The sequence below is a fragment of the Cyprinodon variegatus genome, unplaced genomic scaffold (genome assembly GCF_000732505.1).
Source record: "Cyprinodon variegatus isolate N-32 unplaced genomic scaffold, C_variegatus-1.0 Scaffold186, whole genome shotgun sequence".
Taxonomy (NCBI): Eukaryota; Metazoa; Chordata; class Actinopteri; order Cyprinodontiformes; family Cyprinodontidae; genus Cyprinodon; species Cyprinodon variegatus.
In genome coordinates, this window is record NW_015150639.1 from 96,434 (window position 1) to 115,535 (window position 19,102).

At 35.8% G+C, this 19,102-nt stretch overlaps 1 protein-coding gene across 1 annotated transcript in view; it reads left to right on the forward strand.

Moving 5' to 3' along the window:
- Positions 1-12,756, forward strand: part of atg7 (autophagy related 7) — a 92,223-nt gene extending 79,467 nt beyond the window's left edge. Inside the window, exon 18 of the mRNA XM_015379141.1 lies at positions 11,945-12,756. Coding sequence (XP_015234627.1) covers positions 11,945-11,977 — 33 coding nt within the window. The 3' untranslated portion in view covers positions 11,978-12,756. The remainder of the gene's footprint in view (positions 1-11,944) is intronic.
- The last annotated feature ends 6,346 nt before the right edge of the window (positions 12,757-19,102 follow it).

Consider the following 19,102-nt stretch of genomic DNA (forward strand, 5'->3'; position numbering starts at 1 on the left):
TAATTATAAATAACGAATTCTAAGGCAACGCACATATTAAGGTTAAGAGGCTGAGCTCGTAGATGATGATAAATAACATAGTTATGTATAATATATTTCTGACTGTATATTCCTGTAATTATTACACACTGTAGCTTTAAATTAAATTACCGTGGTTCTTCATTAGGTCATAGAAGAGGTTTGTCGTGTTGGGTAAGGGAACAGTCTTGTAGCATAGTTTGCAAATGAGCGTGGTCTGCTCCGTGTTGGACGTCTTAAATCCAAAATGTAACCAAATCACAGACGTGCGCCCTCTTATTGGTAAAATTTCTTCATCTTGGGTTGCCTGCGTAGCTGTCTCTGTTTGTTGCGACCACGGGTTTAATACTTCAGCCTCCTGCGTCTCCATCTCTCATGAGTTAAGTAACGTAAAGCATGTTGCAAACCCGCATGTGAGTCAAAAGCCGTAAAGAAGCGTCATGTTGCAAAACCACAGGACGGCGCTTCTTTGAGGATTAAGAAAAATAATAAAAAATCTTGTTTATCACTTATAAGCTGTGTGTAGGCTACGTGGCTACACTAATACGTTTGTCGTAGTCTACCAAGGGAAATATTTGCTTGAATACAAGATAAAATTGTGTTAGAAACGATAGAATAGAATTAGCACGATAGACACTTTTCTATCGTCTGTACGATATGTATCTTCTTATCGCCCAGCCCTACTGCAGTGGAAACCAGGCTCACAACATTACAGATTTCTACACCTTATTTAAATGGAAACGTGAGGTTCATTTCCACGTGCTCACCTTAAAGGTCAGGTAGCATTCAGCCAACTGTGATTATAGGACAGAGAAATATTTTTCCTGGCATACCAACCTAAACTCAGATTAACAATATCCATTTAGTTTTAGATTTTTCACCTTATTATTTTGCTTCTAAACAGAGGTCCATACAATTGCAGGCTTCTGTCCAAGATTTGTTTATTGTAATTTTTTTCAGATGTTTATATATTTCAAATTCTCCTTTGACCGTTGTTTAAATCCATGTTTATGCATTTTTGTCTTATTTTACCCAAAAGGACACCCATCTGTCCTATTTGAATTATGTTGGGTTTCCAATTTTTGCAAGAATCTGGCTGCAGCATCTGCATTGTCAGGATCCTTTCGTTACAGACCTTCACTCTCAGGATCGGGAGTTTATTCGAAGCCTTTCAAAGTAAAAGCAAAGTAAAATAAAAGCTAGCATATCGGAAAAATTAACAGTTACTTTATAAAGACATCTTTTATGTGTGTTTGGAAGTATTATATAATATATTTGTGCTTTGCTCTTACCTTGGCTGTTGGACCACATAGATTTGCCAATGGAGGGTTTGTGCTTCAGAACTTTTTTTTAACTAAGCTTTGTGTTCTAACAGTGAATACCTAGATACAGTACATGACCGAAATAGCCAAAAAAAATAATTTTCCCCACGACTCGAGAGAAAACAGTAGACGCATTAAAAAAAACTTTCATATGTTTATTTTATTTTATTGAAGTCTTTTTATTGTCAAAACAACAGATTTCACAGCATGACATGCAGCTTTTAACTTTTGGAGAAACTCCTGCAGGAATTACAATTGAAACATAACACACGTAAGAGAGAGGTAATGTTGTAATATGTAAAAGAAAATCACCAAAAATAATTTTATAAAACACAGTTTTCTTGGTCTAAGCAGGGAAAAAGAACATTTAAGTGAGCCCTCACCCAGCAAAAAATATGTCTTCCTCTTCTAATAAAATCCTGCAGCACATATGTGCTATTCCAGAAGGCTTCATATAAATTGTCCGCAGTAAACTTCCGGTCCTGAAAGTGCAGGAGACCACATTGTGCAGGTCTGCAGCCAGACACCTCTCCATTTTTGAAAGTATCTGAGAGGAATTGGAATTGTGAAAACAGGAATTGGATTACTTACATTTTTGTAAAGTTATTAAATGTTTATAACATAAATGTAAAATCTAATTTCAAAAAAGCTTCAGTTACATTTAGGTGTGCAAATAATTTTACCACCAGTGATTTTGTTTCTTTGTTTTGTTTCCTTTCCTCTAAGAATAAATGAGCTCAAATTAGAGCTTCAATTGTTTGGGGGGTTTTCTTTGTTTTTTATTTAATTCTGTTTCATAAATATTAACACATCTTAATCACAGTTGCCTGATATAATATGGGTTGCTTTTTATAGCTCATTTAACTGTAATGAATATAGACCAGGAGAATACTGAGCAAAAGACTTTATGACATGGTTTAGTGCTGTATGTTGGGAGATTGTCATGTGGCTCCATTCTATTTAATTTGACCCAGTGTACAAGAGATGTGGAAGTTAAGTTTAAGCTTCTCCGCCTTTTCCTGTCTCCACCCGTCTTTTTTTCCTTCTTCCTGTCCCAAGCTTCAGTGAATAGGACATTTACCCGTACGCACTAAATGACACTCTGTGATTACTGTGTGCTCCCATGAGAGCCATGGACCTGGAACAATGAGGATATCAGAGGGAACACACAGGATCCCTGCAGGGCAGGAAATAGAACAGGACAAAATTATTATTTCAAATTGAGAGGTAGAGAGGGACAGATTGTAGTTTTCTGTGTAATGTGATGTTCTAATTTGCAGTGGTTATATCTTGGTCCTACACACTGCAAAAACAATCTAGAAATAAGTAAAAAAAAGTTTCTAAATTAGGTAGCCTGATAAACCAGACTAAATGTGAGATTAAATGTGTAATTTAGTCTGGCCTGGATGAATGAGAGATCGGAATATTGTTGATGAGAACAACCTGTTGTTTTTCAAACCATGTCTGTGCCTATTGGCCAACGCTCTGACCAATGAATGAAGCTGACTGTGACGTAGTAAGCCCAACAGAAAGCTGGTGGGGTAAAACAGCCTGTTGGTAAAATGGCGAATACGTCCTTCTTAAAAATGAATGAGCGTAGAGCCTCTTCCTGCTCACGTTTCAACAAAAACCCAAGTCTAATCCTTCCAAAACTTATTCCAAAGCTGAGTCAAACGAGAACAGTTCAATAGTTGTTGCCATCTTCCTTGTTGTGCTTTCTCCAGCTTGGTGCAGCTTTGTCGTCATGCCCTCAAAATTCTGCCCGCTTTGCATCCAGAAATTCATCAAAACACATCTCTGCGTTGTGATTGGCCCACCAGTTATACCCTTGCTTATAGCTAAATGAAAGTAATTCTGCAAAGTGGAATAGATCATACTGCCCCATCATTGCAAAGCATTTCACAAATGCTTAATGTCAGTTATTGTTTTCAAAGATGGTATGACAAAGGACCGGGTTTTTGGGGCAGTTGCCTTTCAACATGGAGTCAGGTAGGTTTTTATAGAGTTTGTCTCTCAGTACATTAAATGAACTTGAAATTTTGATATTCTGTGAACTCAAGATGTCTTTGGTTTACATAATAATCTTTTTATGTTACAAAAAAGTGAAATGAGATGACATCTGCGAGGGGGAAAAATACCTTTTCACAACCCTTAGGTGAGGACCTGCATGATTAAATGAGTATAATGCCGAGAAATATGAAAAAGATTTCTCTGTTTCAGCAAACTGTACTTTTTAAAACCCAATTAAATTGACTTTTCACTAGAAGCACATCTTTCTACATGTTGTTACTCTTTGGTGTCTAACATCCACTCTCAACAATCATGAGATCTGTTCTTGGTTTAATAAAAGCACATCAACATGTAAGAACAAACCCACCTACAACATCACATCTCATGGGCCAAAGCATCTGGAACTGATTTATCGCATGAGCTTTTTGTTTTTACTTTGAAGCAATATAAACTCAAACTGCTTATTGTGCGGCATTGTGTCCTCTGCCTAGAGACATTATTTTATTAAACAGAAGCTATTAGTGGGTTTAGATTCCTTATATCTCATGCATTCTGTGCACGTTGGGTAGCTTCAAAGGTCACCAAGGATAGTAAAATTGTTAAAAGCAGAATACTTAAAAGAAAAGTTCAGTTTTAGATGTTTTTCAGTTACCCAGCATTTTTCCTGAGCTGCAGAATTTCTAGAACAAATCATCATTACCAAAGATTATAATATGTCTAAAAAGATTAGACAAAAAGCTCTTGTCAGATTTAAAGCAGAAGACCTTTTTCAAAATATTAGTTTTGTAAATACTGACTGTCCTATCTGCATATCCAGCTCCCCACAGATGACAAAACAATCAATAACTTAAAACAAAACAAAAACACAAACACTTACAATGTTTGCAAAATTATTCATATGTATTTAACCTTTCACATTTTGTCACATTTAAACTACAAACATTAATATATTTTATCAGAATTGTATGTGAACATCCATCATATAGTGATATAGAATTGTCAAGTAGAAAGTAAATCATGCATGATTAAATTTTTAATTAAGTATAAAATGGATTTTGCAAAAGAAGAAAAAAAGGCCAGTAGCCTTCAAAGTTGCCCGATGATTGGTAATACCTTAGCTGAGTCCATTTGTGTTTAATCTAATCTTGATACAAATATGGAAGCTCTTTAACAGCCTCAGGGGTTGTTAGAGGAATATTTCGGACCAATAATATCAAGTATCATGAAGTCCAACGAAAAAAACAAAAAAGTCAAGGGATAAAGCAGTGTTTAAATTTCTAGCAGGTTTAGGCAAAAACAAAATTTCCCAAGCTTTGAACATCTAACGAAGCACTGCTCAATCCATCATCTGGAAATGAAAACAACATGGCACTACTGTCTGGCACTACTGTTACCACGACTCACCAAACAACAATAAACCTACCACTAACATCAGGAATCTGTCCACTGTACAACTTAATTCAAATGTTCTTTGTTTATAGAAAAGTGACAGGAAAAATTATTGTTTAAGGATAACTATGAGAAACCATCTTTGCAGTTTGCCAAAAATATACAAGACCAAAAATATAACTTCTTGTCCAAAATACAAAATGCCGTGACGCAGACATCTAACTCTGAACACCATCTCCACACTATCAAATATGGCAGTGGCAGCATCATGCTCTGGGGCTGCTTCTTCTCCAGCAGGGAGAGGGAAGATAGTCAAAGGGCATTGTAGTAAATAAAAATATTAGTCTGCAGAATACTTCAGACTGGGGTGGAGGTTCACCCTTAAAATGAAGCCTGAGCTACAATGGAATTGTTTAAATTAACCAGATTCAGATAGTCTTGGATTGGCCCAGTCGAAGTCCAGACCTAAACCCAACTGAGATTCTATGGCAAGGTCTGAAAACTGCTGTTAACAAAGGCTGTCCATGTAATCTGACTGAGCTTCAGCTGTTTAGCAAATAAAAATGTGCAAAGATTTCAGTCACTACATGTGCCATGCTGGTAGAAACAGACCCTAAAAGCCTTGCAGCTCTAACCGCAGGAAAAGGTGGTTCCACAAAGTATTGCTTTAGGGGCACTGAATCATTTTTGCACATTATCCTTTTCAGTTTATTGAAAAAAAATATCAGATCAGGTATAATTTTCTTTCTACTTTATTATTGTAAACCTCTTTGTGTTCATCTTTTACATTAATTCCAATACGATATATTTATGTTTGTGGTTTTAATTTGGCAAAATATGGAAAAGTTCAAATGGTCTGGATACTTTTGCAATTCATCGCAACTTACAATCACAGGGACCCAAAACAGGATACGTCAAGGTAAAATTGTTTCATGCTACTGCTTTGTAATTACTGTTTTGCTTTTTAGTTCAATAATATTATAAAAACCTCCCATCATAATTTAGTTTCTCATTGCTTTCACTTTAACCATGCATTAGCATCTATTGATATATATGTTAATTCTGATTCGTACTAATTTCAAGTGAATAAAAACCAAACATTTATTGCTTTAGGGAACTCTGGATTGTCCCTATGGCAGAAAGTTGAAGCAAGATTAAAAACAGCAACATGTTTTATTTTTTTTAAACAAATAACTGAAAATAGGATCCTAAAGCTCATATCTTTTACATACAAATTTCAGGTGATGAATATTTTTGAGAGAACTTGAAAAAAATAACACTACTAAAAAAGTAGTGTTAAACTTTCAGCTTTAATTAAAGTTAACTCTGTAATGAATCTTTGCTCAAACAGCTGTTACTTCTTGATATACTGATTATGATGATTTCAACAAACTAGTTCCATAACACAATAGCAAAAGAACTTTATCAGACACTTTGTCATATTGATCTATATAACTTTAGGTCAAATCACAATTCCTGCATTTATCAGTGGTCTACAAAGAACTGATTTAATAATTTATTGATAGCTAGATTGTTTATTCTGGACAACTATAAAACAGATGAATACATTTAAAAGAATCTTGCTCATTCCAAATCTACTTAAACAACTTCAAAGTTCCTGTTTCTGAACAATGTTCAACGTTTTGTACTTTCTTAATTTTCCTTATTAAAAAAAAAAAGGATAGTTTTGGGACATATTTTTTTAGTTTTTAACTATGCAGGTTTTATTTGACCTTTTCACTCTAAGCCTCTATTTTGGCTGGTAAAGAATCCCTTCTGCAGATTCTTCCCATATTGTGCAGGATTTCAGGAATGCAATGAGCTGCAGCGACTCTTGGCTTTGCACCGGACTGTATGAGGTCACCTTCTCTTGATGATTAGTGATTCAGATTCTTTCATCAGTCAGTGTACACACACTTCATTTGTTGCACATGTGTTTGTGGGATCATTTTGGTGTGGTACTGAAAGATGATGCTCAGCCAGAAAAGAGTTTAGCTCCCTTAATCCCACTTGCTTTTGTTTTGTTTTGTTTTTTTAACTGGAGGATGACTCATTGTCTTCTTATACAGAGTAACTCTGAGGATCCATTTTGCTATACATTTGTCTTCAGTTTGTGTGAGAGAAAAATACATTCGAAATATTGGGATGTAATATTTGGTATCTAATAATAAAACTACTTCTATTGTTCTCCCAGATAAGAGCCTCTTTATTTATTTAGCATTTATATTGTTCGACTTTCATCGACATCTTTTACTTTGCTTGAGGAAAAATAATTTGAGGATGAAACTTTAATCCACAGTACAGCTATGTGTTTATGAGATTTGTTAACGTTTTAGGGGTTTTTAGCACTAGGAAAAAACTTGACCATTTTGTTCAATAAAAAACCTTTTCATTTGAAAATGCAATATAACCTTTAAACTGTAAAACAAATAGTTGACAGGGTAAAAATTTTAAATCAGTAAAGATGAAATGACCTGGTTTTATTTTTGCTCACATTCCTAAACTTTTTGAAGCATTTTTTATGTTAAAGTAGAATCAAATTACCTTAAACTGTGGACAAAATCTGGAATTTTTTGTCAACCATCAGTCCTCTTTGGTGAAATTATATTAGCATCTCTTGTTCTTCTGACCAGTTTAGTCTTTTGTGTTCATCGATTTTAGAGAAACTTTCTTTTTGTAAAGTAATAGTTGTCCAAATTTATTATTAGGTCTTTTCATGCAAAATATTGTATAATTTGGATATAATCCTCTACTGACTGATACGTTTGTGGTAAATTGTAATCTTTCTGCTACCTAAAGCCCTATCTAATGGAGAGAATGGAGGAGATGGCTTATGAAAGAACTCAACTCTTTTCCTTGTGTTAATTCTATTTTTTATAATTGTCAGAAAAGTATGTTGAATCTTACCGAATAGATTAGAATTTTCACAGCAGCATGTAGACCTTTTAGATCAAAAGTTACTAGTCATAATAAATCATTATAAAGTAGGGTGAAACATGTTTTTGTTCTTTTTTTTTTAACCCTCTTTGATATCTGCAGTTCTGGAAAAACCACACTGAGTTTGTCCTGCAGGAGCCCCTCAGGTGATACTTAAACCTTATCCCATCTCACTGTCGACTTCAAAGTGCTGCCGTTTTAGAGCAGAACACTCCTCTGTGCCAGAGACCAACACCTCACAGAAGCCACACCCAAAGCTGCATTATTTATTTACATCCTGCAGCCAGAAGCCACAGATCATTTGTTTGTGCGAGCATATGGGGTTTATGTGTGTGCTGTCATTGTGGGAGTGGGGCTCCAATGCTTTCTCAGCATTACAAGGTCACCACAGAGACACATAAACATAAAAACATACTTGCTATTGTTGTAGATGTTACGGTAATTTTGAGTGTGTTTTTGGTAACTCTATGATGAGCGGAGCGTGGTTTCCCAAAAGAGAGCACAGCAAAGAATAGGAGCTAAAAAAGAAACCGTTTTCAAGCCCTTCCTGTTTTAGTTTCAATGCTGATAGTTTGTGTTTCCAGACACTAAACTATTGCAAACTGTATAGGAACGACATTTATTGAATTTCTTTTTTTCTGTGTGAGGTATTTATTTTTTTCAAGCAACTTAAACTGGCCCTTATAAGGTAGTGGCGGTGGGAGGGGGAGGTGTAATAAGAATGATGAAAGGATTAAGGATGCTGAGGTACCCCTTCAACCCTGTCATCCAGAGATGTATACCAGATGCAAATAATTTGTTAGAGGAAACAAAAATTTCCTAAGCAGACTTGTTTGATCTGCTCTTTGTCGATGACTCCTAACTGTTCAGTCTGCCTGTCCTAAAAATGGAGGCTGAAACAGTTTGAGACTCTGTTAGCATTTATACATGATCTCCCAGGTATGATTAATGAATAAATCACCAGGATTTTTATTATTTCCTGATGGAATATTGGTGCTGAACTGAATTTGAACTTCAATGTATGATTTAGGGGAAGTGCTGGTTTTCAAAATAGCTATTATTATTATTATATTAGAAATATAAGCTGGAAAGCATAAGACTGCTGTGTTTGCCTATATAATATAAAACATTCACAGCAAATGGTTTCAGTTTTTAACTGAGAGAAAGGTCACTGTAAGGTCTATGTGTTGTGATCTACATGGCTTTTGTGAAAAAAACTTAACACATGTGAAAAAAGGTGCTCCTCTCTGATGATTTTCATTTCTTTTTGCCTTCATATCTAGTAACATGTTTTGGAAAATTAACATCATACAACACCTTTAACTCACCATCACCACTGTAAAACATGGCGGTGGAGTCATTATGCTGTGGAGCTTGTTTTCTTATTTCAACTTGGGCAGAGTTTCACCTTCCAGCAGAACCATAAACATACAGCCTGAGTACACTAGAGTGATTTATTAAAAAATATCCGTCTATTAAAGTAATCCAGTCAATACGCAAACCGAAACCAATTGGAAAATCTGTGCCAAAATTAAGACACACAGCATGCATTTTGACTGAGTAATTTTGCAAGAAAGAAAAAAAAAGAACTGATAAAAGGTTTATTCCCCAGATAAATAGCAGGTAGAGAAATACAGACTTAAATATAAGCAGAGCATAGCAGTTGAAAATAATTGTTAGGTTGCTCTACTCGTCTTTGATCATGTAAACAAAACACCTATAACAATTACATATGAGCCAACTTAATACAACTGAAACAGGCTTTAGAAAAAAATGACATGGCTAACAACAGTACTATAATACAGAGTACAACCTCTTAATCAGTAAGCTTTTAGTAATGGTTGTTTATTTTGTGAAATAGTTACCTGTATTTTGAATGGGCCATGAAGCACGTCCTCCAAACTGCTGGGCTGTGACAGGTTCTAAGGACGGCTGATGGTTCTAAAGATTGACTACTTCCAACCACTGAAAGATTCTACAAACATTATGTAAACACCCTTAATAATTTGAAGGACTGTTTATGACTCTAAGGACTGTTAGAGTTAATGGCAGTGATAGCTTCTAAAGAACGTTAATGGTCCTTTAGACTGTGACAGGTTCTAAGGACGGTTAATGGTTCCAAAGACTGAGATGTTCTGAAGCAGGACTCATTAACCTTTAACTGCTTAGAGCTACTTTATGGCTAAGTCCCTGGATGGCAACCAATACTGACTGATGAACTGGAGGAGTCAGCATTAGCTTTACTTCATACATAATAAACAGATTTTTATTGTTTCTTTGAATTTGTAATTTTCTCTTAAATTTTGGCATTTCAAAATCTCTATAAATGCTTAAATGCCCTCCACAATTAATATGATGAAATGTTCTATATATGCTCTATTAAAAAAGAACAGCGCCAAAATAACATATCAAAGTTATCCCACTGCTAACTGCATTGGTAACCCTAGTACTCAAGTTGAGGGGGGTGAGGGGGGATGCATCCCCCTTTTTTTTTTTTTTTTTAATGAGACATTTTATTACTTAATATGTAAAATTTCTGCTATAAACAGTAATGGCAATAACATTGCCATTTCAACATTTTATGGGCTGTGGGTTTAAGAGTAGCCTGAGGAAAATAAATAAAATCAAATAAGTGTCCTACCATGACTACGGTATAAATCTGATCCCAGTGGGAAATTCATCCTCTGCATTAGTTCCTAACTATGTAGGAGCAGTGATAGCCATGCCAGTCCAGAGACTGACTGCAGTATTACTGTAAGGTGCCTTGGTCAAGGTCAATNTTTTTATCATTTAAATAAAGAATGGACAAGTCCAGTCCTTGAGACTTGGTTTCCTAACAATTTTAGGTATGTTCTTGCTCCAGCACACCTGAATATAACAGTTATATGAACACAATGTGGAACCAAATTTATTATTTTATGCATCAACATAGCAATTAAAATCAGATTCAGATTCATTGCGAAATAAAACCCTGCTTGCATGTTCTCACTGTATATGCTCTCTCTGGGTACATGCTTGTGAGGTTAATTAGTTATAAGGATGGATGGGGGACCAACAGACTTTATATTTAAAAAATGGTTCTAGAAATATTTAACGAATCACTTAAAGAGCCACCTTCTTTATATGAATGAGAACTATTCAGTTCAAATTAGTTCTTGGTTTTATGAAAATACAATTTAGAGAATCACCTGCACCAAGAAGCAATGTGAAAGACTGATACCAAGAAACATGCAAGCTATGTCTGAAAGCTAAGGTTAATTCATTAGAATACCATTGGTTTGTAAAAATGTGTGCTTTAATGTTATTTTGGAGTCTCACAACACAGGTTTGTAATATGAAAAATGTTATCAGTTTGCAGCATAGGACACATACCAAAATAAATTTCAAATAAAAATAAACCCTATAGCTTCAGCGCTTTTTATCTAGAGCTTATAAAATGAAAAAGTCTCGTTTAAACAAAATCTTCGCTTTAGGTTCCCATTAATGTTTATTGCAGTAGGGGATTCCTCTGTTTTCTTATGCCTGAGCTCTTTGAGTAGTAAAGCTGTGGAATGCAGCGTATGTGTGTCAGAGTTTTGTCTGTGTAGCATTCCACTCAGTGTTAGAGGAGGTATGCGAATTACGTTTTACAGCAGGGGAATGTCAGGAACCTGCTACCATGAGACAGCTACTTATGTTTACCGACATGCTCCTGCAAAGCCGGTTCCTCTGTGTTTGTGTGTCACTTCCTGATCAGAAAGCCTTTTGCAACAATCAACATTAATGTCTTCTAAAAGGTTTTATATATCTGATGCATGCAGGGCTTTATCTTCTATAAACTATAATCCATTTATCTAGCTAAATATATCAGTAAAACTATCTACTCACTGTTTGAATCCCCTGCATTCATTCACATTATAATAAAACTAGGTTTCTATTGTATTTATCTTTTACCACAGGTTTCTGCATTACATGCAGATGATGATAAATATACAAAAACAAAATGTGTGCGTAGGAGTTTTCAAGCTTCTAAACATATTATATGAAGCCAGAAATCTACTCATGCGGACACTAAACTGAGAGCTCTGCATAAGATTCAACTGTAAGAAGGAAAACTCCACTTTCCACATTTATAGCCCAAAAACCTGCTTCTGCTGGAGCCATCAAACCACCAGAAAACCAAAATCTTTCTTTGACATAATTTAAATGCTTTGTCAGGCTGCATGTTGTTTTAAATTGCTTTTTTTTTTATCTTTTAAAAGTTTCTTTTGTGTCTTTGTTCTCTTTAGATTTGGGACATGAGCGACGATGAGAGCATCTAAAGGGTTGCAGCAAAAAGATTTCACTCCAAAATACTCCTTCACACCAAACATCGTGCTCTTTATTTTGGGCAGAAGGCTCATCATCAGACCCGAGTGGTAATACTAACAAAAAATGGAACCAAACAGAGCTTGAATTTGTTCTAATGTCTACAACAATGTATGTTTGCATCATTTAATTTTTTTCAAAGTCTTAAAATGCCATAAGGCCATCACCCTAATATACAGGCTTCATCTGTCAGTAAGGTTTAACATGTTTATTCAGCTTGAAAAAAGTTTCAGGTGTAAAAAAAAAAAGTAATAGAAAAAAAAAGAGAAAAGTTCAGAGGACTCAGCAGATCATTTATCCGTTTTCCTGCTTAGAGACCCAAACATAAACAGAAATGCTGATACTAAAACCAGCTTTCAGATCACGCCTTTGGGGAATCCTGCATACAGATGTTTCTGTGCAGCTGGATTGCAGAGCGAACCAAATCAAGGAGTACCTGAGGTCCAGATTTACTGGATTGTTTATTCTTTACTTTGCACTGTTGTTTCTGTAAACTTGTGTGAGTGTTAAGACATGTAAACTTTTATCCGGTTATTTCTGTGAAAAAAAAAAAACTCTTAAACAAAATGAACCCAGACGTGTATATTAAATTCTTTTGGAACACAAACATTTCCATAAGTTATTCCCTGTTTTTGTCCAGCTTAGTAAATTAACTTCTGTTAAACATTTAACTAAAATCTGTAATAAAATGTTTCCTTACAGTTAAACATCAAAGAATGTTAAATTAGTGTGTGGTTTTTGTGTAATGGAACTATATGCACTCTACATCCTTCCATACCCTGTTCAGCTGCAGAAACGTCTCAACAAAAACCACATGAAAAGGACAGAGGCGCACAGTCTGTGATTTAAAAGCACTTTATTGTTCATCAAGGCTACTTTACGTACAAAAAAGGTGGCCTGCCAAAACCTTTTGAGTAGGAGACAAAGCCACAGAATTTGTTTTTGATACAATATTTCTTACAGTTCAGGGTATTACTACCACTAAGTACATGCTACTTCCACTTCAAAGATAGGATCTGGAACAAGTTGAGCAATCAACAGTGAGGAACTCCTCCTCTTTGATTCATCAACAGGTTTATTACAGGATTCACAGCTAATTTACCAACATCATTTCAGAAAATGAAAAAATGAAAATAAAATAAGGGATTCACATGTAATTTCGGTTTTCCAGCTGTGGAGTAAGACCGTTTCTATTGCTTACATGCAGTTTAGACAAACCTGCAGCTGGACCTTGGCTAACATTTGATTTTAACACTCATTGTTAGTGCTTTTATCAGTGCCACATGTTTAACTTTAAAAAAAAAAAGCTCTTTAGGCCTTTAAAACCTTTGTTCAAATGTCTGATTTCTGTAGAAGAACGGTGATGAGTGGAAGTAGCGATTGTCAGCAACACACCTGTGTGTGGCGTAATGTGGTTTCATACATTTACTGTGTTCCTGCACTTGAACCTTTACTCTTACAAACAAAACGCTACTGACAAAAAAGATCAACTTTTTTCACAAAAAGAAAAAGCAATGATTACAATAAAAGGACAGAAAACAATTAAATAGCTACATATCATTAACAAATTAATTGTTCCTCAAAAAATACCTACGATTTTTTTCCTCTGTACATTCGTTACGCACAGCGTAATGATGGTCTCATAATTACCTAATATTTTAAAAAAAAAAAAAAAAAAAAAAACACCATCCCCCTTCTTTTTTTTTTTTACAACTAGAATACTAACCCCTGTAGTAAAACTATCAGGTTGTTAAGGATAGATAGGTTCTAAGGACTGTTAAGGGTTCTAAAAACGATTACTTGTTCTAAAGAATGTAGCAGGTTCTAAAGGATGTTAAGTGTTCAGCACAAACCAATAATTTCAAATGAGTATAAAAAATGAAACCTCATTATAATAACAAATAAAATGGCCAGAACTCCCTTAAAAATTTTGATTAATAATCTCAGGGGGACTTTCCTGCTTTTAAAAGAATAAATAAAGGAAGAAAAAAGTCCTGAGTCCTGGAGGAATCTCGGTTTTAACCTTCTCCCTGTCTGATGTTGCATCACCACTTTTCCAAAGGAGTTCCTCTGCGTTCAATGACAGATATAACTGCTTAATTTAGCTTTGTACAACATTCACAAACCCATTTACAGACAACAAACATGAATCCAGAGTGAGTGGTTTTCCCAGCTTACATGTTTTCTTGTTTTTCTTTTTTTAAACCAGCAGCACTCGGTCCTTGTTGTGCTCTGCAGCCTCAAACCACATCACTCTGTGTGGTCCTCTAATTGCATATGAGATGGAGCCAGTCTCCATGATGAAAGCTTGACTTTGCGCTTTGTGCTTTGGTGTCAGTTCTAATATGTAAAGCAGATGTGTTTTTAATAGCCTACTCTATCAGTGGTTGAGTAGCGCTCCCTAACTGAATGGCTTCAGAGGTTGGAGCCCCACTGGGGCCACCCGCACATAGGATGTACTCCTGCGTGAAGGCTCAGGGTTTTAAAACAGCTTGCTAAATGAGCTACACTACTGAGTCATCAGTGGCAATAGGAGTGAATTACAAAGATCTGAGGAAGATCCTCCCCTGGATGAATGATTCAAAACATAGGAAATAAAAGGAGTTCTGGCTTTTAAAAATGATGTTTCTGGAGCTTTGGTGAATGCTGCAGGAACCCTTCCTGATGGGGCTTGTTGTGTTTATGGGCGAGCAGTAATCAGCAGCAGCAGAGGCTTGGCTGTGTTTTTAGTAGCCGCTTCTTCCAGCTAAAACCTCCTCTATCTCATCAGATCACAGCGCTGTTTCAACAACTAGCCTGGATTATGCTTGTCACATCAGCCAGAGCCCAGATTATTACACTTATAATAATTTCCCACAAAAATGACATGCGGTTCACTACTGGACATTATAAAACATCAAACTTTGTCACTATTGTTTTAATATTTTAGACCCACACTAAGTGAAGGTGTGAAGGTGACAGGCCTGTTGATCAGAGCAGATATTCGCGTTATCCTGAGACTTGTCTGGTTGTTTCCATCAGAATGGGAATACCTATGAGAGCAGAACTCAGAAATATTTCTAACCGATAAATAGGGTAAAAGAACTCATTGAGAAATAAAAAAAAAAAAGGTTTCCTGTTTAGTTTGGTTAATATTTTGATCAAAAATACACCTATAGTTCTGTATACCAGTTTTTATTTTTAATTAATGAGTATAAAAAACTTGAGCTGTTAATGTTTTGAAAGGATTTCTCTGATGTAACACCTGAGCCCTTTCTATTGAATGGCTAAGCAGCTGTCTCTGGGGATGAAGCTTGGTAAAAAACAGAGTTCATTATTTATATTTGTGTGTGTTGTTTTTCATCAGATTAGCATTATTTGTAAACCTAAGCTTTGTAAAATCACCAAGCTTACTAATTGGCTAGAGCTGATTTGGGATTTGAGGAAAACTGCTTAATCAATGCACTAATAGAGAAAAAAAGCTTGAGAAACATCCCAGCTATTCACCGGTGGCGTAAAGTTGTTGGCTTCAGTTTGCTCGAGCTATTCATGTTACATAATCCTCCCCAACCCACCTCCCCTTAACTCACAACTCCCACTCACTCCGACCTTCTTTGCACAAAAGATTACACACACACACAAGAACTAACGCGGCTTTAGTTTGGCATGGCAGCCATCCAGAGAGGGCCTCCAATGTCGCTGGTTTTCAAAGAGTTCTTTGCTTCTGTCCTGATGGTTGTTCCCCTGCTGCAGTGGAGCAAGGCGTCCAGCTTTGATATGAATTAGTCACTGATTCCCCACACTGGCCTAAAAATTCACTCTGACAACACACTACAGATGCAGCCCGTAAACAGGACAAGTTGATGTGCAACAGGACAGGTTAAGCAACTTTCTGCTCATTGGCACTAAAGCCTTTCAGTCTGATGTTTGGTAATCTTTTTTTGGTTTAGTACATCTAAAGCATAAACAAACAGCTGGATATCTGAACTGAAATCAAATCCGTTGAAGTAGAAATCTGTTTGAACAAGAAAATGATGTAGAATTGTTTTTGGGATTTAATGTGGGTTTCCCTTCTACATCCACATTTCTATGTTATAAACTTTGATTTTGGGAAAAACAAAAGTGTCTCATCCTACACCAAGTTCTCCAGTGAGTGTTAAATATGCTATTGATTTTCCTGTCTTCATTACAACTGCCCATAAATATGTAGGTGACTTATTAGAGATAGACTGATACGTCAACCAACAGATATTTTTGGCTGATATTCGTTTTTTTCTCGTATCAACAACCGCTGATACGTGTATGTTTGCCCATGCATTAGCACATTCAGCTGCCTTGCCCTAAGATCACATGAAGCATGTGTGTTGCTGCTTCCTCCATTTGTATATTTATAGTGGAGGACGTTCTCTTTCCGGGTGGATCATCAAAATAAGTGGTCCTCCTAATCGTCAATAATTCTGGTGACATGTTTACGTAAGGCCGTCCTACATGCTCATCCACATTCTCACGTACCCATGGTGAGTCTGTCAAAGTGGAAAAATTGCAAATCTTCTTTTGGAAAATAAGCTTTTAGTAGCTATGCAAACAGCAACTTTTAAACAGAGCGTGCACGAGGAGAAATGGGCTTGTGCACGCTCTTGCACACGTTTAATAGGCGTTCCCTCTCAGGAAAGGGTACAGGGGTTGTGCATGAGCATTTTTTTTTTCTTTCAAAAATGGAGAGTTTTTTTTTATTTTTATCATTTAAATAAAGAATGGACAAGTCCAGTCCTCGAGACCTGGTTTCCTAACAATTTTAGGTATGTTCTTGCTCCAGCACACCTGAATATAACAGTTATATGAACACAATGTGGAACCAAATTTATTATTTTATGCATCAACATAGCAATTAAAATCAGATTCAGATTCATTGCGAAATAAAACCCTGCTTGCATGTTCTCACTGTATATGCTCTCTCTGGGTACATGCTTGTGAGGTTAATTAGTTATAAGGATGGATGGGGGACCAACAGACTTTATATTTAAAAAATAGTTCTAGAAATATTTAACGAATCACTTAAAGAGCCACCTTCTTTATATGAATGAGAGCTATTCAGTTCTAATTAGTTCTTGGTTTTATGAAAATACAATTTAGAGAATCACCTGCACCAAGAAGCAATGTGAAAGACTGATACCAAGAAACATGCAAGCTATGTCTGAAAGCTAAGGTTAATTCATTAGAATACCATTGGTTTGTAAAAATGTGTGCTTTAATGTTATTTTGGAGTCTCACAACACAGGTTTGTAATATGAAAAATGTTATCAGTTTGCAGCATAGGACACATACCAAAATAAATATCAAATAAAAATAAACCCTATAGCTTCAGCGCTTTTTATCTAGAGCTTATAAAATGAAAAAGTCTCGTTTAAACAAAATCTTCGCTTTAGGTTCCCATTAATGTTTATTGCAGTAGGGGATTCCTCTGTTTTCTTATGCCTGAGCTCTTTGAGTAGTAAAGCTGTGGAATGCAGCGTATGTGTGTCAGAGTTTTGTCTGTGTAGCATTCCACTCAGTGTTAGAGGAGGTATGCGAATTACGTTTTACAGCAGGGGAATGTCAGGAACCTGCTACCATGAGACAGCTACTTATGTTTACCGACATGCTCCTGCAAAGCCGGTTCCTCTGTGTTTGTGTGTCACTTCCTGATCAGAAAGCCTTTTGCAACAATCAACATTAATGTCTTCTAAAAGGTTTTATATATCTGATGCATGCAGGGCTTTATCTTCTATAAATTATAATCCATTTATCTAGCTAAATATATCAGTAAAACTATCTACTCACTGTTTGAATCCCCTGCATTCATTCACATTATAATAAAACAGGGTTTCTATTGTATTAATCTTTTACCACAGGTTTCTGCATTACATGCAGATGATGATAAATATACAAAAACAAAATGTGTGCGTAGGAGTTTTCAAGCTTCTAAACATATTATATGAAGCCAGAAATCTACTCATGCGGACACTAAACTGAGAGCTCTGCATAAGATTCAACTGTAAGAAGGAAAACTCCACTTTCCACATTTATAGCCCAAAAACCTGCTTCTGCTGGAGCCATCAAACCACCAGAAAACCAAAATCTTTCTTTGACATAATTTAAATGCTTTGTCAGGCTGCATGTTGTTTTAAATTGCTTTTTTTTTTATCTTTTAAAAGTTTCTTTTGTGTCTTTGTTCTCTTTAGATTTGGGACATGAGCGACGATGAGAGCATCTAAAGGGTTGCAGCAGAAAGATTTCACTCCAAAATACTCCTTCACACCAAACATCGTGCTCTTTATTTTGGGCAGAAGGCTCATCATCAGACCCGAGTGGTAATACTAACAAAAAATGGAACCAAACAGAGCTTGAATTTGTTCTAATGTCTACAACAATGTATGTTTGCATCATTTAATTTTTTTCAAAGTCGTAAAATGCCATAAGGCCATCACCCTAATATACAGGCTTCATCTGTCAGTAAGGTTTAACATGTTTATTCAGCTTGAAAAAAGTTTCAGGTGTAAAAAAAAAAAGTAATAGAAAAAAAAAGAGAAAAGTTCAGAGGACTCAGCAGATCATTTATCCGTTTTCCTGCTTAGAGACCCAAACATAAACAGAAATGCTGATACTAAAACCAGCTTTCAGATCACGCCTTTGGGGAATCCTGCATACAGATGTTTCTGTGCAGCTGGATTGCAGAGCGAACCAAATCAAGGAGTACCTGAGGTCCAGATTTACTGGATTGTTTATTCTTTACTTTGCACTGTTGTTTCTGTAAACTTGTGTGAGTGTTAAGACATGTAAACTTTTATCCGGTTATTTCTGTGAAAAAAAAAAAACTCTTAAACAAAATGAACCCAGACGTGTATATTAAATTCTTTTGGAACACAAACATTTCCATAAGTTATTCCCTGTTTTTGTCCAGCTTAGTAAATTAACTTCTGTTAAACATTTAACTAAAATCTGTAATAAAATGTTTCCTTACAGTTAAACATCAAAGAATGTTAAATTAGTGTGTGGTTTTTGTGTAATGGAACTATATGCACTCTACATCCTTCCATACCCTGTTCAGCTGCAGAAACGTC